Below are 23,394 nucleotides of genomic sequence, written 5' to 3' on the forward strand. Positions count from 1 at the left end.
TCTTTCATCTCTATTTTCTCTTCTATCTGCACGAGGCAGCGGAGGTGGCTCAGCTACACAGCCAGTAGCAGGCCCGTGCATTTTCGTTTCCTTCTTTCTACAGCCACAACAACAGAAACAACAACAGTAACAAATTGAGCCTTGCCCGTGCTGGACTCGAAAACATCCTGTGGCGGCTGATGATGATGAAAACCTAGTTTCCACCGATTTAGGAGGTCCCCTACTCCCCGCTCCTGGCACGCAGGCCTGAGGAACGGGGTCTGGAACCTCCGCGACTAAGGACTGGTGAATCTTAGTCGCGGAGGTTCCAGCCCCCGTTCCTCAGGCCTGCGTGCCAGGAGCGGGGAGCCTCCTAAATCGGTGGAATTCCAATTTTATTTCGTGAAGCGATACTGAGCTGCCAAACTTTCTTGCGAACGGTGGCATCAACGAAGCTACATTATGCTGTGTCAGTCCCCACAAAAAGCCGTCCGTCTGTGGCGGCTAACACAGCGTAATGACATCGCAGACATGCTTTACACCCGGTAGCAATATGAATATGTTTTGCACTTTCATGGACGCGTATTTGAGCAGTGTATCAAGGAATGCGCCGGAATAGCAACCAATGTTTTGCGTTTTGCCGTGTATAGCTTCGCTGATGCCACCGTTCGCAAGAGGTTTTGGCAGCGCAGTATCGCTTCACGAAGTAAAATTGAAATGTAGGCAGCATTGACAAGTAAATCGTCTATTATTCCGTCTTTTTTGCTCTGAATGCGAACAAATAGCCCGGAAATCACAGCACAAAGCAGACGCTGCTACCACGATGGCAGCAGCCCTAAGCTCAGACGACTCACTCAACCCTTCAACATGGCGTCGCGTAGCGTGGTTCGCTGAAGGTCCGATAGATGGCAGCAATTGTATGCCGTATCCGCCCGTTACGAAGGGAATGGCCTCAACTCGTCATCATCTATACATGATGATGATGGCCAGTCCCTTTGTATCGGCGGGACGCCTGGTTGGTGTCCCAAGCGAAAAAAAAAGCTGTTGAATGAAAGACAAAGAAGACGGATGGATGGTTGGCACTGCGTCTATTTAGTAGTGCGGTTTTCGTGCTATTTGCTCGCACTCAGAGCAATAGGGGACGGAAGAATAGATGACGAACTTGTACACGCTGCCTACACTCCAATTTTACTTCGTAAAGCGGTACTGCGCTGTCAAAACTTCCTGCGAATGGTAACATCAGCGTACCCAAGTAGCACAAAGTGGGCTATGACGTGGGGGCCCGCGTTGGGCCCTTGAGGGCAGCCCATACGGGCCCCATGCGGGATTTGCAACACGTACCCAGAGGGGCCCCGCGTGGGCTGCCCAATTTCGCCGCGATCGGTCCCAAACTGTATCCGTGTGGGCAGCCCAAATGGGGCTGCCCGCATTCAGCCCAAATAGGGCTGCCCGCATTCAGCCCAGGTAGACGAATGTGGGCAGCACACCAGAACCATTAATGGGTCCCACGTTTGTGCAGGCAGTGACATCCCATTGATCAAGGTTTTAATTTTAAAGTGGACTAATCCCTCCAATACCTCAATTGTACAGGCGCGGGATTTGCGAAAGCCAGTCCGTTTCGGGCTGACCCACGTGCTGCCCTCAGGCTTGAATCGGGCATTTTCAGGGCTGCCCAAGTTCCAATAATCAAGTATGAAACATTAAGCACTATTTTTTTTTGCTTGTATGCTACACTCAGTAACATGAGAGAAATTTATTCCCAACAGTACAATAATGTGGGCTCGCCCACGTCAGCCCAACATGTTGGTCTGAGTATTTATTTCGGTGCTGCGTGCAGAATGGTAATGCCGTAGGAAACATTTGGAGGTCGTTCAGTACATCCCCGTAAAGCGGAACAGTTACTGTTGCATATTTTTTGTCGATACTGCATAATTAACGTAGTTTGTAGAGTAAACATAGACAGTCTTTATTCATTGCATAGATATGCTTAAGACAGTTATGTGAAACCTCCAGAAGAGGCAATTAGTGGCCGGTATAAGATGATTTACACAAATAAAATGGTGCCTTAAATATAGAGTGGAGACGTTTCAGAGCGGTATGCCCGCCTACGGCCAATTTGGGGCCCACTGCGGCCTTTCATGGGCCGCCCCAATTGGGCTGACCTTATTTTTACCGCATGGACTACGAATATAGGTTGCATTTTCCCGCAAGTACCCCAAGAAATACCCGTGTGGGCAGCGTGGTGGTGTGCTAGCTTTTCAGCCCGGCCGCGAACCATGTGGGACCTATTCGGGTTTTGCGTTGGCAGCCCCAAGCGGACTTGCCCGTCATCTATTTGCTTTAGGCCCACATTTGCATCGCATCTGCCCTAAATTTCCCCGCAAGGGACCGATGCGGGCAGAAGCGGGAAGGAGTGCTTGCCTGCCCAGCTAACGACCATGCGGAAATTATCTAGGTTTTTGGTGGGCAGCCCCATTTGGGGCAGCCCAGGAATCCTCTGCATGAATTCCACATTTTCGTCTGACCTTCCCTCAAGTACCCCTCAAGGGTCCCATTTAGGCAATGTGCGGGCATACCCGTATTTAGCCCCGCCGCGGCCCATGCGGGTCCTATTCGACTTTTGAGTGGGCAGCCCCAATTAGATTAGCCCAGGCTTTTCCTACACAGAGCCCAAATTTTATTTGCATCGGCCCTAAAATTTCCCAAGCGGGACCCTTGAGGGCCAGATGTGGGAATAGGTAATCAGTTAGCCCTTTCCGCGCCTATATGATGCCCAGATAGAAAAAGCAGGGGCAAGCCCAACTTGGGCTTGCCCGCTTGATCCCTAAAGGGGGCCCTCATAGGTGTTATCGTGGTTACCCAAGCCCGACTTGCCCATACGGGCCCAAGGTGGGCCACGTAATGTGTGCTACTTGGGTAGTAACTGACGGCAAAATCCGCGTTCTTTTCTCATTTCTCGCTCTCCTTCGGGCGGATTCCTTAATACACTGTCAAATATATTCTGAGGTCGCCTCGCTCTGTCGGGTTGTTGTGGCGAGGCAGGCCGAAACCAGAGGCTACCCAGTCGGCGTAGCAGAAGTTGATGTTCCTCAGCGTCAGCGGCATTCTTATGTGTGCACCGGCCAGGGTAGGCACTCTCGCTTCGTAAAACCGTATAGCCTGTAAATGTAGGAGAGAAAGAAAAAGAAGTCACGTTTGCAATCGTACCGGAATGGTCAGATAACAATTGCGTGCAGTGCTAGCATCTTCAAGGACCTCGGAAAGGTGTCCACTATATAGATTATCACGATGATGGCCAGTCTCCTCTGTATCGGGTGGACGCCTGATTGATGTCCCAACCGAAAAAAAAAGCTGTTGAAGGAAAAATGAAGACGGATGGATGGACGGATGGATGGATAGATGGATAAGGTTGAACCCTTTGAACTAGGCGGCGGCTCCACAGGCCACCTAGCTGTGAATTGTAATACAATTTCTACCTATTCTTTTCTTCATTTCAGCCACCAATCAGCTAACCTTCATTTGGTTATTTCAACCTTTTCAAAGTCTATTTTCCTCCACTATCCCTAAACACCAATGCTTTGCCTAAATCTGCCCCCTTGTCTTGAAGGGCGGACCCTTTACAGGAAATTATTAAGTGTTCAGCCGGTCCTCAACCTCTCCACACACACCACATAACGTGTCTATCTATTGGTACTTGACTCGGTGCACGTTAGCCCGAAATACTCCTGTCCTAGCTTCGAACAATGAGCTGCTTCTAGAATTACCGTAGATGCTTTCTTTGGCTATTTCCTGCTTGAAATAGGCTTACATGAATGAGTTTGATATTGCTTTCGGGTTGAAAACACGCCTGCGATGTGATTACACTGTCTCGGCCGCCATAGGAGGCTTTCGAGTCCAGTGCGGGCCCAGTTCGGCGCGTACCCGGGGCTTGACCTCGATCATTGGCGTTTCATAGAACGTTGTGCGAACATGCGTACGCGAAGGAGCTTGATATCGTTTTTTATGCAGCAGTGGTACAATCTAGTAGTATTGCCTAATAAACACTGCGCTGCGATGGACCTGAAAGTATTCACAATACAGCGCGCACTACTGTTCCCATGCCCTCTTTGGAACTTTAGCGGTAGATGTATATCTCGTTAGCGTGTAAACAAGGATACACCTCCAATCAGTGTGAATTTGCCAACGAAACGCAACAGGATAACGACGTTATTCCGCTCGCGCTAATCCTCCTCATATAGCTCGATCCTATCGTCGTCATGATCGTGGTTTCATTTCGTGAAAATCGATACATTCTTAACGGATAAGGATCTAAGGAGAGAAAGCCAAGGCATCGATAGAAAATCGATGCCCCAGCTTGTGTAATCACATCGCAGAGGCTACCTTATACGCAGGCGCAATGTCAAGCGTGAAGCAATGCATTGTGGGATTAAAATTTTGCGTTTTAATTAAAGAGACCAGACTGGCGGCTTTTAAGTACTGCAACTTTTCATACCTGGGCGTATACATATGTAGAAGATCACTGGACAGTTTCCCGTGCCATCAAACGTTCCTCGCCTGCCGGAAATATGCGCTACTGGAAAAAAAAGGTTGTTCACTTGTAAAGAGCTCCTTGCCAGCGGCAGAATGCGGGGAGCACGAACATATGGGAGATGGGAAATCTGGGATAAATGGACCATAGCCCAGGTGAATTCTGGCTTTTCTGTTACCATCACGTGGCGTGAACAAGTTCGCCCCAGACCCGCGCCCTCAGAATGACTATAGTCGAAGATACCATTATACTCTGGAATCATTTTGCAGAAGGGACCACGATTACACTTTTGGGGCTCCGTCGACGGGACGAAAGGCGCCCCTTATCTCTAACACGTGGCCTGCCTTAAGACCTCCTTAACTTGACCAAGAAGTATTCAGCAACACCGAACCCTTTTTCACGTAATTTGCTGAAACATGCTTTACGCTGCGCCAAAGGTAAAAAAAATATGCACAAGGACACAACGTTCTTCATGGTTGGGCGTAAACATGTAGTGCAAGAAGAGAACACATTCGCAGTACTTTTCCAGTAAAAAAACATTACGAGAGACTTTAGCGACTGAAGTAGTGAAAGGCGAAAGCCTGAGTGCCGCATTCTTCTAGGCAATTGGCAGTGATGAGTGATTAATTATTTAGTTGATTAGTCGTTAGTTTTATTATTTAATCACTCGGTAAATAGGTAAAAATAAACATTTAACTATTAATTGATTATAAATAATTAATGAGTATAATTATTCATCGATTAGTAATTAAAATTATAATTAAAAATTGATCATTGATTGACAGGGCCATATAAGGCACGCATTCGCCCATACGGTGGTGGTGCTCTGTTATTGGTGGATACCTCTATGACGTCATCCCGCCTCGACCAATCAGAGACGCCGCAAAAGCGGAATGCATTTTGTCCACGACATTATGAGCCATTAAAGGTTTTCGCCTTAATAAGCGCTTTGGGACCAGACTTAGGTAGTTTATTGAGGGGCTTTAGACTTGGGCACTTACCTCATCGCAGGAGATTCTAGCTGTGTAGTAGAGATCTGCTCCCATCCTCGTGAAATGTGTATGTTCCTCGTCGCGTATGGTGACAACAACGTCCGCCGCGATGGTATCAGGAAGCTGGTCTCCTTCGTGGGGGAATGTGATCTTGGTGCCCCGCAAACAGCCCGGCTCAACGCGAACGCTTAGGACCTTCTCCTTGCTTATTGGCGTGCAGCCATCCGCTGCCAGTACCGTTCTCTTAAAACGGATGACCTTGACGGTGCCTGTGAGAACCTCTTCCAATGTCACGAACACGTCTAGCTCCATGTCAGGACTCTTCACACGGGGTCTCTCAGGGCGTGTTCTCGAATTTGCTGAGCGATCCGTGAACACGTTGGATGTGTGACCACGCCAGCCTCTAAAGGAAGGTTCGTACTCTGAGTAGTATTCTTCGTACTCAGAGTAGTTCGACTCTCTTGAACGTCCCATGCCACTAATATTCTCGCCGGCCGACGATGTGCCGTAGCCGAATTGCGCCCCGCGCGAATAACAAGGGGATGACCAGCGGCTATCGAACTGTGCCTCCGATGAGGGTCTGAACCCGGACCAGTGCGGCGCGTTAAATGTCTTCGAGCATTCTGCGCGTGGATCGTCACTCGCTGTCCGGGTTGATGATGAGCTGGCGCCGAACCGAAATGGTGTGTCATGTGTTCTGCCCGATGGTTCATCGGCAGTTTTGCTGAGCGACCAAAAATATTTGGAATGAAATCCGAAGCTTGGGCCCATCTGCCACTCTGGTACGTCGCCTCTGGAATCGTACTGTTTAAGCTTACTGTCGTACTCGTCACGCTTGTCCTTGTCACTTAGCACTTTGTAGGCATCGCGTAGTCTTTTGAACTTTTCCTCGGCGTCGGAGGCTTTGTTCTTGTCCGGGTGGTACCTCAAGGCAAGTCGCCGGTAGGCTCTCCCGATGTCAGCCTCGCTGGAATTTTTGTCGATGCCGAGGAAGGCGTACTTGTCATGGTGCATGGTACCTTGTAAAATCAAGCAGAAAGGTAGTACACCAGTTAGCACCATATGAAAATTCACTTCAGTTCAAATTGCTTCACGGACAGTTCATGGAACATTCTACACGCTTTACAAGGCACCAGTATTTCACATATGAGATATACAGGGTGCATAAGTAAAGTTTATTCCCTCTCTATCTTTCTCAGGAAGACTAAGTAGTTTTAAAAAATAGTAGACAGAAAACCGAAAAACAATATTTCCAGGAACACACTCTCTACACCAGCGGACATTACTTGTTGCAAGACACCTCTTTAAGAAGGTAATTAACAAATTTTCACTTTTAATTATCGTAGTTGAGCTATTAGTTACAATGGGCAGTTTGATGCCGTGAACCAGACGATGCCATATCTGTATTTGAAAGGAAGAAAAACTCATTTTCTAGAGATCTGCAGCTCGATGAAATCCGACGGTTTTTTCTGCACGCGACCGAAGCTGAGCGCACGAGGAGCGCCAGAAGTATGGCGCAAGCTGAACGTCCCGTGGTGACGTGTAATGAATGTAGCGCCCAATTCGAAACGCGTGTGCTAATTTCCCTGGCAAGGGAGCCTAGGCGCTTGAACAGATAGCCATGGTCAGCCGCGTGGATGTCGGTTCTGAGAGCCCCGATGGGCTGAGCCGCAGTTTTATTTTTGTATTCGCCACTTCTGTTATGGCTGCCCGGGGAGCTCAATTTCAGTTGTCATCATGCATTGGTTTACTCATTAGGTTGAGCTTCCAACTTCCTATAATCGCTGCGTATGTGGTGAACGGAGTCCGAAAAAGAAAAGGTTGGTCCGCGTAAGGGCTTGCGCGGCAGTGGCTGAATGCTATCAGACTGTTGTTCTTGCGGTTGTTGTAAACATGTGTTAGAAAGTGTTTTCCAAAAAGCCCAGACGTTTTCATTTGACACGCATTTTTTTTAGGTGCGCATATGATAAGGTGCAGTGTTTAAATTCACTTCAATATGTGGAAGTGCCGCCTAAGATTAAAGCGTCACGTCGCATCGGGTTAATTGTGAGAATGGCCACGCCAGCGCAACTGCGATACTCCTCTGCCGATAATGTGGACATTGCGACCGCTGATTTCAGCGCGGAAATGGAAGCGGGGTCGGCATCCAGACTAATGCTGTCAAACATCCTGGTCGCTGTGTGCCGGCTCGTACTAAGTTCACATCGATATTTAATCGATTTAAGAATACACTGGATCAGTATAGGTTCAGAAAAGGACAACGCCAGGGAGTGGAAACGATCATTCTGGCATAGATGTCTTCACTTACGTTTTGCGAGGCCGGAGGCTTAGTGTCAGGCAAATTTTCGATGGGCACGGAGCTAACACGGCTTAAGTTTTGAGGTCACTTTAAAGACACCGCTGCCACCCAAATAATGCTTTTTTACCAGGGACTGTCATAGAATGACTTTCAGAAATGGCTCCATTTTTACACATTGTGCCTAATTATATGTGATGAACACCCGGAATTTCTAAGCATAGTGGTCTGGACAGACGAGGTCCGATTTTGCAGCGACTCGAATGTCAGAAGGGAAAAAAAATGTTTGGGCGTGTTGGTTCATCGTCAATACAGCGAAGCGCTCAAAATCACAAGGACGAGGAGGGAACAGGACAATAGCGCTCGAATGTCATTTTGTACAATACCCCATTATTGGTGCGACAATATAACCTACATTGGCTACGTCATAGCAAGAACAATGTAAGATGGCTTGGTGTGGCATTTGTAACAGCCGTATTGTCAGTCCCTACATCACCAACGCAAGCATTAGTTGGAAAAAGAATACTCGGACTGCGTTCTAAAAGGTGATGTCTGAATTTTCATCAGAGCTACCAGTGGTCGTTTAAGAAAAAAAAAGAACAAACAAAAAAAGAAAAACATTGAATTCAGCATGACGGAACCTGGTAGAGACCTTATGTCATTCCAGACAGGCACCGTCCCCAACCAAAAGATTGGGCGAGAAGGGGGGGGAGGGGGGACCCCGGCCTCCAAGGTCGCACGATTCGTCACTACTGGATACCATCTCAGAATATGCTAAGCATGAAGATTTCAAGACAGCGCCAGCGAACCTCGAAGGCCTGAAGCCGCACGTCGAGATAATAGCTGAGTAGATTCCCGAAGGAATGCTCATGTCTGCATTGAACTTATTAAAGCCTGCATTCGTCTGTGCAGCACTATGAAGGGCAGTAGGTTTAAACACGTCATGTGACAATCATTTCCTGTCATCCCAAGTAGTAGTGGCGTCGCGAGGGGGGTGCGGGAGGGGCAGTCCGCACCGGGTGCAATGCTCAGGGGGGGGTTCAGCAATGAGATACAGGAATGGGTGGAGGGGGAAAAAAATTTGTGTAAAGACACGAAAAGGCGCGCACTGGTGGAGACAGTAAATGACAAGTGTGATCTTCTCTTAGAACGAATTATTTTGTTTTGAGGAGCGCTTGAAAAAGATTCCACGCGATTTTAACGTTGGACAGGCCTATGTACGTGCGCGTACCCTGGAGAGACCAGCATTAACGTGACCCATCAGGAACCCCTGCACTGGAGCGTGTTAGACGACACCCATCGGCAGCTCGGCAGCTGCGCCGCCACATCGCCTCTTCGTCTCACTCATCACCTCACTCTCGTTTCTCAAGCTAGGACCGCTGGCAGCATCTTTCCAGCAGTCTTTTGTACTTTGTCTTGTTCATTTAAATCCTGTACTTTTCTCGCTTCTCGTCCAGTCACACATCCGCCTCACGCTTTTAAAACGCCGAAAGGCACGGAATGCTTGTTGCTCAGTGGATGGCAAGTCTGGTCACTACGCGCTGACTAGGACAAAAAAAAAATATATCAGGAGGAGGGCACATGTGTTATTTGCACCTGTGGTGTTTAGTTTTTGACGAAGTCAATGCTGCGCAACTGTACTTGCAGACAAAAGGACTATCCCTTGACAAAGTAGTCGCAAAGTTGGAGGCCTAAAGGTTTTTCTCGAAAAGGAACATGGTCGCCTAGTGGAAAATGCTGTTGAGCAGGCCCTCATAAAATGAAGCGAAATTGGAATTGCAGTTGAAAGGTGTGTCCAGTTAAGGAAGAGGATGGCAGGTGAACAAGCCAGAAATTCGAGACTTGCAGGAAGGAAATAATAAGGCGATGCTGGTGTGCATTCAAAAATGTTATGCCGAGCTCTGCACAATATCCAGAAGCGATTAGAGATGTGGCAACTCTGTTTGGACCTGTTGAAGCAAACCTTTATTCAACTGAGGAAGAGCTGAAAGTTTCTATTCCGAAACTTACCGAATTCGATGACGGACTGTCCGACATCGCTCTCCTTATCGAAATTCCTAGGATGAGGAGACACCTCAAAGCAGCCGGAATTGCCCTCGAAGTCGCCAACAGTTCGGAAGCATTGGACATCTTGACATTCACTACGGAGTGGGATTTTGTGCCCTCAATTCCCAAACTGTCATTAGGGCTGTAGCTTCTCCTCACAGTATGTGGGTCTGTGGCATCTTGTTAGAGAAGATTTTCTAAGCTGAAACTAATAGAAAACTTTCTACAATGGGTCAGTTTAGGCTATCAGATCTGTCATTATTATCTATTGAAAGAGCTGGCAAAAACCACCAATTTTGATCCAGTGATCAGCAGCTTCGCAGTTCTGGAAAACAGGATAGCAAAATTTTGATTTGAGTTCCGATTTTTCTTTACACTCCGTGAATATCTGCTTTCAATGTAACAGTGATTTTTTTTTGTTACAACTTCCATGAATAAGAATGGTTTCTAAGTGCTCAAACATTGTGTAACAGTAGAACCTCGGTAATACGAATCTCACGGGGTCGCGAAAGAATTCCTGTCACCCGAACATTGGTATCATCAAAACGAAAGAGAATACGTTTGCAGAATCATGGGAAAGGCAGTTGAGCAGAGCTGTTTACGTCCGAGAAGGGTTATTACGGTCGCGCGGTCACAGTCCGCCACTCGCGGCGCACACAGCGCGACAGGCAATCTCAACGTCGGCGTCGTGCAGAGAAGCGCGCTCTTCTCGAGACCGGCAGTATGCGTACGTACATGCAGCGCGGCTGGCGATCGCGTAGTGCCCAAGGTTGCGGTCGCAGTTCGCGCGTCCGAGTTCGTAGAGGCGCGGGAGAGTGACCGGAACATCCGAAATTTTGCACATTGTACACAATGCATTCTGGCCGGGGAAAGTTTCGGGAATTAGTATCATCCCGAAATTCGTATCAATCGGATTCGTATATCACCAAAATTTTACTTATACAGGTCAGTTCTTGATTGTACTTTCGCCTTGCACTCTTTTCGTGAATGTCTGCTTTTAAAATAACCGTGATAATTTTGTTATAATTTACACGAATAAAACTGGCCAAGTGTTCAAATATTTTGTATATCGGTCGCTTCTTGATTGTTTAACGAATGCGTTCGAAGGATACGTGTAAGCCTTTAAAAGTCACAAAAATCAAATAATTATGTCCGCCGCATATACAAAATTTAAAAATGTGAATATGTGGCAGACATAATTATTTGCTCCTTGTGACTTTTGCAAGTGTCGTGTTTTCTAGCGTGTTCATTGAAGATCCTGATAGACGGCTTGTCTGTTTCATGACTTTAGTTATTTGCTGTGCTTTCCAGTTCTCCTTGAGTTATAGATTTGCCTCTAGTTCTCACTTGTCATTCCTATGCATATTCCTGCGCGCATGATAACGTGCATAGTCTGGCATTGTTTGTATTCACCATTCCTTTCCTCTGAGCTATTATTACCGTACGTGCAGTTGTTTATTGCACGTTGGAAACTTATTCTTACGATGAATTCGTGTAACCAGTGTAATAAGCACTAGCGCAAGCAGGACAAAGGAAGGCGCTTCTATTCGGATTATCACGTTTTCTTCGCTGATTTTTTTTTATAGTCTCTAAATATGTATGCGAAGTTGCGTTGCTACTCCGTTATAGTCATTGTAGCATTCATCTCTTCACATCCTTGTTATATTTGTGTGCATGCGGCTACAGGGAATCACACGGATAATGTTCACATATTGCATAGTTCAAAGGCCACTTTGTTCTTATGGTCTGATACTGGGCAATCACCTATCTTAAGCCTCTTGCTCAGTGAATTTTCTCGCAACCTACACGTGTTAATATTTCTGCCTTTTCCGGATATATGTGCTTTTGATGTGATGTTTTACTGAACTATCAGTCGTGGGGCACGATCACTGCGTATAAGTGTTAAAAAGGAAAAAAAAAAATGCCACTCGCACTGAGTGATTTGGTGCAAAGCGAACTTCAACGCAAACCCTGAGCACAGAGGAGGTAGAAAGGAAGTTGAAATTGAAATTGAAAAAAAAATTATTTCCAGTAATATACAGGAAATGGGCCTCGGGCGAAAAGCTACAGCGATAGCTTGAGAGATGCCCGAGGCGATTCAGTGCTTAAATCGCGGGGACAGAGGAGGGGTAGAGAAGGGGGGGGGGGGGGGGGGTGCAGCGCTGCACCTCCGCACCGGGTGCGGGTGACCCTAGCGACGCCACTGCCAAGCAGTATTACTTTCGTCGGGTATGCAAGTTGAGCTGTAACGAACTGAGTCCTTCAAGTTAAGCGATTACGTTTATTCCCATTTGTTAAACAGACAACTAGAAAGTGCATGGTTAACATCGGCAGTCGAGGCCTACCAGTTCGTAAAGCACGAGACGAGTGTGATCCACCTCACAGGAACCGTATCCAACTAGCTTGTGCAAAGCAGTGTAGAGTGATAATACCGATATTTCCAGCAATCTTTTCAACTTACGAAGAGATTCTCGTTTATTTTAACTGTCAATCCAGTACTGTGTAAAAGAAATAGAAGCTCGACACAAATAATGCAATGCATGCCAGTATACCGGCACCGTTTAGCGTTAAACAGCCATCTACACGCTGCCACAGAAGCGTAGCGTTATGTCTGTCACAATACTACTGACAAATTAAAAAAAAAAGATGAAAAAGTTGCTTCCGAAAGATAATTTGGGAGGCAGAGCGCCAGGCCAGAGCTTATCAGTGTTTCCAAAGCGACGTTGTTACAGCTGATGAAGACTATCATTTTCTTTACTCCGGGCGACGAAGCAGACGATAACGTCGGCCGCGGTATAGGCAAAGCGTCGAGGTTTCTTAGCCGGGAAAATTAGCACACGCGTTTTAAATTGGGCGCTGCATTCATTGCCGAGCGTCACCAGGGGCGGAATTACAGACTGCTCACACTCACAATCTTCCTATTGGCCAGCGGCAACACGGCGGGAGTAGCCGTTCTTTACATCATCGAGATCTGCTGTTTACGTCATGAACACATTGAAGTGATGACGTTGGCTACGGGCCAATTGTGAGCGGGGGTTGTGAGCGCTCACAAAGGGAAAATGGCGGCGATCTATTCGGCGGTAGCGGCGACGCCCCGACGTGTTCATCGGCGAAGGACGGTTTACGAAGACTGTTTGACGTGCCTGGCGAGATGTTTCGACGCATGTTGCTGCTCGAGAAGGATATAGGACAGCGATTGTGCGACGCGATGAACTGAGATAGGTGTGTGCGGCCGAGTGCGCTGTCTGTGCGGCGGCAGATAATGTGTGCACTGCGCTTTTTCCGAACTGCTAGTGGCTTCCAAGCCGCGACTGGCAACGAGGCGAACACCGGCCTCGCGCAGCCGACAGTTCGAAAGCGTTTGCGGCGGCGTGAAGCTAGTGCGGCGAAGAAAGGCTTCCTTCGTCACGGCAGCATACCTGGCGTCGTCGGGTTTGTCGACGGCACAACGGTCGTCTACGAGTAGCCTTGTGATGTCCCTGTTTCAGATATGAGAGGCCAACATGATTTTGGCCATGAACCTCCCTACCTGGGATCTTTGCATGATGCTTTCTTCTGGCGACATTCTCGGCTGCACACAGGCATGACCCAGGTCGAGGCAGGCCTGCTGCGAGACGTCGAATTCACGACACTGCGCCGCGCTGCTCTTTGCAAGATAAGTTACGGTAGGCTCCACATGCCTCACATGTATTACTGTTCTTGGGCTTTTATAAAAGCTGAAACATAAGACACCAGTACATTGTTGAAATGCCTACGTAAGAAACGAAGATGTGAATGCGTGTGTTTGACGCCTGTATTGAGTAGGAATGGGGCATCATTTATACCGTCATGAAGTGCAAGGCTGTCCTTACAGCAGTGTTGCTGAACCGTTCAATCATCTATTGTCTGCACGCCCATAGTTTAACATAAATAGTTTAACAGACAACTAGAAAGTGCATAGTTGACATCGGCAGTCGAGGCCTACCAGTTCGTAAAACACGAAACGAGTGTGATCCAGCACACAGGAACCGTATCCAACTAGCTTGTGCAAAGCGGTGTAGAGTGAAAATACCGATATTTGCAGCAATCTTTTCAACTTACAGACCATACTTACAGCGCTCCTTGCGCGCTCAGTTTCGGTTGCGTGCAGAAAAAAAACGTCGGATTTAACAGACCTGCATGGCTGTAGAAAAATGTTTTTCTTCGTTGCAAAAACTGATTTGGCATCGTCTCGTCCACGGTATCAAACTGCCCATTGGAACTAACAGCTCAACTACGATAATTTAAAAGCCAATTAGTGGTATTTGTGTTAATTACGCTCATATTTAGAGGTGCTTTGCAGCAGAGCAGAGCCGCCGGAGCCGCCGGGGATGTCCGCCGGAGCAGAGAGTGTTCCTGCAAATAATGTTTTTCTGTTTTGAGTCTACTATTTTTTAAAGTTACTTAGAGTTTTCCAAACAATTTGTATATACAAACCTTACATATAAAAAAAACAAATGACACCAAATGGACACGCGTAGAGAGACAAGAACGCTACAGAATACATTCGAAATGGGTGCGAAAACACTTGGCATATTAAGACTGGAGGTTCATTACATATTCAGCAAAGTAACGGCACTCTCATCCATTGATTACGGCTTGAAATTCCCACGAAAATTAAAAGCAAACCAAGCCATTGTTCCGAGAACGAATGGCATTTGTTACCGGACATCAGCGATATAGCCCAGAAAGGATTGATGTAATTCACGAAAAAGCAAATATAGACTTACGAAAGCCGTCGGCACTCATCAGTGTTTGCTGCTGTCAGAGAAGTGAGTTTATGTTAACCTTTGCATCTCTAATGGTAATAGTGGTTGTGCTGCAATATTTTACGATGACGAGGAGTAGGGCACCATGATACTGACAGGCAGTAGCGCGTGAAAGAAATGAACGGATCTTTCCAAGTAGCGCTACTGCGCATGCGCGGAGCACTCTCGCCTGCTGTGTTTCCCATGCGAATACGGGGAGGGGGGCGGGGGAGTCCGCTGCACTCACTTGCGATGTCTCTCGCTTCATAGATGTGGCAAACCGCTGCACAATAATTGCGCCCAGTGCTGGCATCCCTTCGGAATGCACACATTGCATTGTCCCCACCTCCCCCAGCTCACCTCAAGTGAAAAGACATGCCAGGCTCACCAGAATCCATGTCATGGGTTTACAAAGGGTGGGGGGTTGGGAGAGTGTCACAGTGTGTCCACAGATAACTAAAGCGTTTCTGCCCAGGCTATGCGAGACCAGCCTCAACTACTACCTGGAAAACAATAATTTCTTGGCAGTCTGTCCCATCAAATGCAATTCGCCTGGCGGTCGCAAGAGGAGTGCACTGCTGGCAAAAGGCCCATTGCACCAACGCCTTTCCTCAAATCACTACATAAACCTTTTATTGCGGAAGCAGTGCTACGCCAGGTCTAACTGCTCGTCTCTGTGCGCCGTGTGTATAAAGGAGGCCATGGTAGTGTTCGTGGTCCCTCGTGATGTTTGGATTCACGTTACCCCTATGCCACGGGCAGGAGCTTCCAACTCGGGTCGCTCCTTTCATATGGGAGGGTGATATCAGAAAAAGCCTGCCAAAACCATTTGCATTTTCGGTACCCCTACTACACGCAGGCACGTAGAGGTATAATGTATCAGGCAAAAGAATATTCCACCGTTGCTTTCGCAATTCAGCTATGGTTAACCAGAGCTAAGCCACAACTAAATTTTGGAGACCCGAGCCCCAAAACATTACGTGAGGTCGAATTCAATTCCAGGAGGATGGGGTCTAACCTTCAATTGCTGAAATAGCAGGGTGAAATACCTCTTCCATGATTATTCCTATTATCGCCTCGTGTGAACGCGAAGGTCAAAAGAATGGTAACAAGGGTCCGACTACACGTGGGCCAACCTTGGACCTCTAGTGGAAGAAGGGCACTTTCGAGAATCAGCAGTCGTCGTATGAATCAGCATTTAGATGGGCACAGCTCGGCGCTCAGGGCAAGGGTTCCTTGCGGTCACATTCCTGGCAGTGAATTGTCCGCCGTGCTTCGACATTTTTTTTATTTGTTTGACATTCTTTGAAGGAACTTGTTCGCTTCAACGGGGCAGCACGCCGAGCACTCCAATCAGAGAATCAGAAAATTGTGCGAACAGTCCGCTGCGGGCGGAGGAACAAGTCATCCGACGTCACTGGCTCCCCCCCCCCCCCCCCATTCGCGGGCGATGGACGAGGCGCTGAACTACGTCGCGGACCGGCCGCATGCGCGCCGCTAGCACCTCTCCTCGCGGCTCCACCACGACAGAGGAAACTGGCAGGCGACCACATTCCAAGCCAACTACTCCGCACTGTTGAATAGGGTGCCTCAATGGAGCGGCAGGCGCGAGCTTCCACGCACCCTATTGACTCTACAAAAGCGTCCCCACTACTTTAAAAAGAAACGAAAATACCATTGTTGCCCCCACTAAGAAGATGTAGTTCTGTTAGAATAATAGCAGACAACCCCCATATTAATTCGATAGCATTACTTCGCTATGTTCATAGATTTCTGTCCCCAATCGATAGAGGGTGACGTAATGTTGTGCCCGAAAAAATAATCAGGCCAAAAAGGCAATTAATTAGGGACAAAAATGGAAAAGTAAAGGCTAAAACGGTCTCATTAGCCAATGGCTTGGCGTCACATGTGAATGTATCAAATACTAAAATAGTTAATTAAATCAGTCAAGATGACGTCAAGGATGTGACGTCACAAAACCTGAATTCGAGACAAAAAAGGCATATGAAGGGATTGGCGGGCAATTTGAAAGTATCAAAGTCTAAAGTAGGTAATAAGGCAGTCAATTAGGGTGACGTCAAAGATGTGACGTCGCTCAACCGGAAGTAGAGCCGAAAAAAGGCATTGGAAGGGATTGGCGCGCAATTGCAAAGTACCAACGACTAAAATGAGTAAATAAGAAGGGAATTAGGCAACTAGAAGCAACCAACAGCAGCATCTGTGCTTTCGCATTACTAAAATGCAGATTTTGCAGTGCTCTATCATTTGTTTTTTTTTTTTTTTTTGCTGTTGAAGGATTCTGCGCATCCGTAACAGGGGTAGTGAAGCCGTGAACAAATTTTGCTTTGGAGAAATGTTCGAACGTTTGAGAAACATATCTTCCCAGCACCAAATTGTTAACTTAATTATAACATATTACACAGAGATCAATGTACTTCACCAGTAGCACAATAAAATTCATTTTCGTTCAAGTGCTACTGCTGTCTCCCGAGCAAACTCGTTTCTAACCAGGGGATTGTCATGGGACAATGTACATCCTTTTAAATGTCTACAAGGCAATTTTACAAGGCACCAGTATTTCACATATAAGAAATATATGCAAGCTATACATATAAAAGAAGAAATTACACAAAATGAACACGCGTAGACAGACAAGAACGCTACAGAATACATTCGAAATAGGCGCAAAAACACCTAGAATATCAAGACTGGAGGTTATGCAAAAGAATAAAACGTATATTTCATTAGATATTCTGAAAAATAGCGGCACTCTCATAATTTGATATTGGCTTAAAATTCCCACGAAAACCAATAGCAAACCAATACCATCGTTCCGAGAAGAAATAGCATTTGTTACCGGACGACATCAGCGATATAGCCGAGAAAGGAATGATGCAATTCATGAAAAAGCGAATAATGTAGACTTACGAAAGCCGCCGGCAGCCATCAGTGTTTGCCGCTGTCAGAGAAGAGAGTTTATGTTAACCTTTGCTTCTTTAATGGTAACACTGGTTACGCTGCAATATTTTACGACGACGAAGAGCAACGCACTATGATGACAGGCAGTAGCGTACGACAGGAATGAACAGTTTTCAAGTAGCTCTGCTGCCCATGCCCGAAGCCCTCTCGCCTGCCGTTTCTCCCAGGATGCCATGCGAATATGGGGGAGGAGTTCGCTGCGCTGGCTTTTCCCCGAAACGACGTCCCTCGCCTCATGAATGCGGTAAACTCCTGCACAATAATTGCGTCTAGTGCTAGCATCTTCTAGGCCTTCGGAATGCACGCCATTGTCCCCGCTTCCGCTAGCTCACATCAAGCAAGAAGACAGGCCAGGATCACCAGAATCCTATTGTCATATGTTTACATGGGTAGGAGGAGAGTGTCAGTGTGTCCACAGATGACTGAGGAGTTTCTGCCCAGGCTACGCGAGACCAGCATCAACTACTTCTTGGAAAACAAACATCACTTGATAGTCTGTCCCGTCAAACGTACTTTGCCTGGAGGCCACGAGGTGTGCGTGCTACTGGGAAAATGCCCATCGCACCATGCAACACAGTTGAAACTTGGGTCAGTTGGTACATGTTCTTGAAGAAAAAAACCACTCAACGGACGAAGAACAGTGTGAGCATCGTCTTCCTCTTTGTCCTTCGTCCTTTGACTGTTTTTTTTTCAAGCGGAATGCACCATTATCTTTTCTCAAGTCACTAGATAAACACTTTTGGAGACCCGAGCACCAAACCTTCATGCGAGGCCGAGTTCAATTCCTGGAGGATTGGGCCGGGCTTTCAATTGCTGAAGTAGCAGGTTGAAATACCCTATCCATGACTTTTCCTATCATTGCCTCCTGTGAATGCGAAAGTTGGAGTTGTAACAATGGTGCGACTGCACACGAGGGCCAGCTCTAGACATAGACCTCTAGTGGAAGAAAGTCCTTTTTTTGAGTACCAACAGTTGTCTTATGAATCAGCCTTTAGCGACCAGTGTAATGGTTCCTTGGGTAATATTACTGGCAATGAATTGTTCGCCTTGCTTCGACCTTTTTTCATTTGTTTGACACTCTTAGCGGAAACTTCGTTTCACTGGCCCAGCACGCAGAGCAGTCCAACCAGCGAATCAGATAATAGTGCGTCATTTGCACACCTTACTTTCAGATAACCTCATTTCAGATATAAATGCAAACACGTGCTTGGACCAGAAGGGGAATCACTCACGTTTTGGTTAGAGCTCTTTCTGGTTTTCGATGATACTTTCAATGAAGGAAGTGGGGTATCAGTTTTGGGGGAAATCAGAGACAAGACTATACTTTCGCTTCTTTTTTCTTCGTTCCCGTGTATGTTCCCTCGAGGAGCATAGTCCTAGTTGTTAGGTCTGATTAGTGGAGTTGTTAAATGGTACCATACTTTGTTGGTTGGTTTCTGTACAGCAAGAACAGTGCGCATTTTTCGCAGCATGTGTGTGGAACGTCGAGAAATGGAAGGATTCTATGCTGTGCAAACATCGTGCAGAACAGCAGCGCAAAAAACCAGGACACAAGGAAAACATAGGAACAGGACTAGCGCAGTATTCTTATGTTTTCTGTGTTTCTATGTGTTCCTTATGTCATGGTTTTTTGCGCTCCTGTTTTGCACGATGCTTCACCGACCCGCCCACACAAATATATTAATCTGTGCAAAGTTTATTTGAAAAGTTTTCGCCACACAGAAGCAACCCTTTAGGTGACATAAAAACAATTTTGAGTGGTGACAAAAAGTGGAAAATGAACCTGCGTAGTAGTTCCTGTGGTTTACTTTAAAATTTGAATTTTAAAATTTAAAATTTGTAGTTACATTAAAGTAGTGCAATGGCCGTCGAGAACGAGAAGTCACCGCCTTGCGGCGTAGCGGTGAACACTACTCAGCGCGGAAGCGTGTACGCGTCGTGAGCCAGCGAGAAATAATTTATGTGCGAGTATGCGGCCTGTATGGACCCTTTGCGAAAACCTGGAAGTCAGCTCCTCTGTACAGGAAAAAACCCCTTCACCACAGTTGTCAAACCTGTTTTGGGGGGTGTGCAGTTCAGGATACATCAGTTTCCTGCACCCTTTTCCCTAGTGTTGCGTCCGCAATTATGTTAAGGCAGTTCCTGGCAAGTGCCATTCATATAGCCTCCCTCGCCCCTACATCCTCCTGTTTTTCAATAGCTCGCCAGGTGTGTGCATTACATCAGGCTTGACATTGAAGCATTCTGAACTGCGCCCAGTTTATTCCCCCAAAACAGGTTTGGCCGCTATGGTGAAGGGGTCTCCGCTTAGCAGAGAAGGTTATTTCCAGAGGTTGCAAAGGGAACATGGCGTTTTTTTCTCTTTGTTTCGCGGTTCTAGTGCGCTTTTACTTACCTGTCTACACCTTGAAAAAGAAATGTGAACAGACGATCACCTCACGCTCCATTAAAAGAAATATTTGTCCATTCTGAGTACGTCAAGCCGGATAACATCATCCGTCGGTGTTCTGCTCTTGAGATCATTCGACGCAGATCGCTGCCGTCAATACAACTTAAAGCAAAAATATTCTTCACGGGCACGTTTCCGTGGCTGGAAGTCTGTTCCCGCTGATAGAACTGCTTCTGCTCAGCACGGTCTCCCAGAAATCGTACATTACCCTTTCTATTTGATATAGGCCAGAGCTACTGATCGCAGACTGGTGAATAGCAGAATGCAGTTTTTTTTTATTCGAGAAGTTTGACATAAGACATAAGTTGAGAAATCAGGAATGGAATGCTGGAGATAGAAAGTTAACAGAAGGAGTAATGTCCAGTTTCATGAACCGGCCATTGTAGCTTTTGGGTAGTGAGGGCGAGAGGGTTGCCAGTACCGTGAACATGGAGGTGGTTTGGTTTGGTTTGTGAGGTTTAACGTCCCAAAGCGACTGAGGCTATGAAAAACGCCGTAGTGGAGGACTCCGGAGATTTCGACCACCTGGGGTTCTTTAACGTGCACTGACATCGCACAGCATATGGCCGCCTTGCTTTTCGCCTCCATCGAAAAGCGGCCGCCGAGGCCGGGATTCGATCCAGCATCCTTGGGAACAATAGTCGAGCGCCGTAACCACTGCGCCACCCCGGCGGGGCAACATGGAGGTGCATTCCCCTCTTACGACACCTGCAGTGACGCCGGCGTTGGCGTCGCAGCACGTGGAAAGTGCTTTGGAGTATCGCTTAAACAAAAAGAGCACTCTTGACACACGGTGGTGGCGCAACTGGTGCAGGTGCTGCACCAGTGCCGGAGCCACTGGCAGTGACTCCGGCACTCAAGGGGTCGCCCTTCCGCCGTGTTTCAACTGGGGAGGGGGGGGGGAGGCGAGAGCTCTGCCACTATCTATAATTATCTCGCTGAATTCCTCTCGAAGGTAGCTGCTCGAGACCGAAAATGTAGAAATGGTAAATCATGTGAGTAGCTCCTCTATGCAAGGCTCGCGCCCGGCACATTGTTGAGGGCGTACGTTTGACGGCATCCAGTTTATTCCACAAGGAAAAGCGATCCTTTCTCTTTGTGATATTGGAAACAGAAGCGAGAGTGCGGATGCTCAGAGCGATTGCCTCACCCCCAGACATTTCTTCGCACCATTGCACGCGAATGGTTTTTGTTGCCCCGCAATTACCCCATCCCCCCAAACCTGTTCGGTTCCGCTATTCTTAAACTCGCTAATGAGCTGTCTGCCTTGTGAATATACTTCTGACTTGCACTATCGCTTCAGTGATGTTTTTGAAAGCATCCTCCGAGTATCGTCTTCTCCAAGCCATGCAGCGAGAATTAATCAGCTGCTTGCTTTGCCAGCAGACTCCAGAGGCCTTACTTCTGCCATGGCTTCTGTATTTGGATCTGTAGCTGTTGGAAGTGATGTCTGTGTATGTTTTCTTGGCAAATATGAGCAAAAGAGGAAACACCGCAGCTTAAATCTCGCGAAGATATGAAGAACCAGATGCGCGCTCCCGGGGGGGGGGGGGGGGGGGGGTCGTGTGCATCATGGAAGGCAGGACAGAGAAATAGAGAACGTTGAAATACAGGTAAAGAACACAAATGCTAAAAACAGGAATCATTCAATAGAACAGAAGCCGACCCTAGACATATATAGAAAAAGGAATACTGCTATGACGACTCAAGAGGCAGGGGCCTTTTTCTATTGAAGCTAGATCAGGATGTATTAAAACCCTATTGGCTACAAAGAAAGTTTAATTAAGAAGATGTAACGTATACCATGTGCAGTAGATACCCGGAAAAAATTGAGCATCTTATACTGGTGTGTGACAGTATCCATTCAGATGTCGATGCCTACATAGTCACTCTTGCAGAGGCCCTGGGGTTTAGAGGTAAAAAAGGAAGTGTGAACGAATCGGCGGTGGAGGTTAGCAAGAGACGGTTTGAAGATTGGTGGATAAATAGCAGGAAGGAGACATATGGAAGCTAAATCGAAATTAAACATGGCTTTTTAAAGATAACCCGGGCCTAAAAGGAAAGTCGTTAGAGTTGACAGATTATTACAGATTATCGCAGTTTAAAAAAAAAAAAAAGAAAGTTTCAGCATGGTGATGACCATCACCGTTTTAAAGGGGATCCACTCATCCAACTTAGGAAGAACAGGTTTTCGCACAGCTGGGTGGAAAAAAAAAACAAAATGGCGCTCGGCTGCTGACCATCCAGTGTGAAATCGGTTACATGCGGGTTACACACACACACACACACACACACACACACACACACACACACACACACACACACACACACACACACACACATATAAATTTGATGTTGAAGGGTTCTGCGCATCCGTAACAGGGGTAGTGAACAAGTGAACAGATGTTGCTTTAGAGAAATGTTTGAAAGTTTGAGAAACATATCTTCCCAGCACCAAATTGTTACATTAAATGTTACATACCTCAGTAGTAGCACAATGTATGAGACTAAATGAATAAAACCTTTGATTGAAGGGAAGGCTCTCGGCCGCTGTTTATGTAATTAGGAGGGATGGGAGAGTAGCTTTTCGCTTCTTCACGGTTTTTCAAGCTCTTTCTCGATGCTTGCCATGCTGCCGATCTGCGTGCTCTCATTGTAGCAATGGAATGTTGTATTTCGGTGCTTGATAGAATCTGAGCTGCTAGGGTGGGCATGTCGTGTGGAATATGCGTAATTTTGTTTCTTCCTCGTTAAAACGATGAACATTGCCATATAAGATGTTATAGGTCTGCTGTACAATAATCTATTTTTGTCTAAGCGCAACTGCTGTATACCGATCAAACTATTTCTGACAAGAGAAGTAAAATATTCATACGGGCTGAACTATCGGTGTTTAGTTTGGAATAAATACATTTTTATAGTCGCGTGATACGATGAACTGAATTTCTTTCGGGACAGTTTTATATCCAGCATGAGCTGCTTTGCAAGTAAGTAACCCTAATATTTTGCTTAGCATAAGATTGAGTCACTGCTCAATAATTGCAGCGATAAAAAAAAATCTTCAGCCTCTCAAAATTCCTTGCCAGCACATAACAGTGCGCACGCGCAGTTTTACGATGTCTTCGCAGCGACTGATTCGTAGCGTACACTTTTACGTTAAATCGCTGATAGTCCCATATTTCGTCAGTGTATAAAACACCTCTTATGCAGTGAAATTTATTGGCATTGTAAACAATCATTTCACTGCTAATTTACCATTTATTAACATCACACACACACACACACATAGGAAATCCGTTATAATTTTCTCGGTTTCAGGAACTCTTTTAGAGTCATTGGCGCAGTGTCACACTATCTGA

General features: G+C 46.7%; 1 protein-coding gene across 2 annotated transcripts in view; it reads right to left on the minus strand.

The window, feature by feature from the left end:
• Positions 1–23,394, minus strand: part of LOC146182979 (dnaJ protein homolog 1-like) — a 32,998-nt gene that overhangs the window by 1,339 nt on the left and 8,265 nt on the right. The window contains exons 2-3 of one of the 2 annotated variants that reach the window (XM_084608999.1): positions 5,509–6,518; positions 3,040–3,138 (exon numbers count right to left, since the gene is read on the minus strand). In XM_084608999.1, coding sequence (XP_084465125.1) covers positions 3,040–3,138; positions 5,509–6,513 — 1,104 coding nt within the window. In that variant the 5' untranslated portion in view covers positions 6,514–6,518. The remainder of the gene's footprint in view (positions 1–3,039; positions 3,139–5,508; positions 6,519–23,394) is intronic. The other variant, XM_084609000.1, reaches the window with a different exon arrangement.

The sequence above is a fragment of the Amblyomma maculatum genome, chromosome 7 (assembly GCF_055883805.1).
Source record: "Amblyomma maculatum isolate TAMU_Amacu chromosome 7, ASM5588380v1, whole genome shotgun sequence".
Lineage (NCBI taxonomy): Eukaryota > Metazoa > Arthropoda > Arachnida > Ixodida > Ixodidae > Amblyomma > Amblyomma maculatum.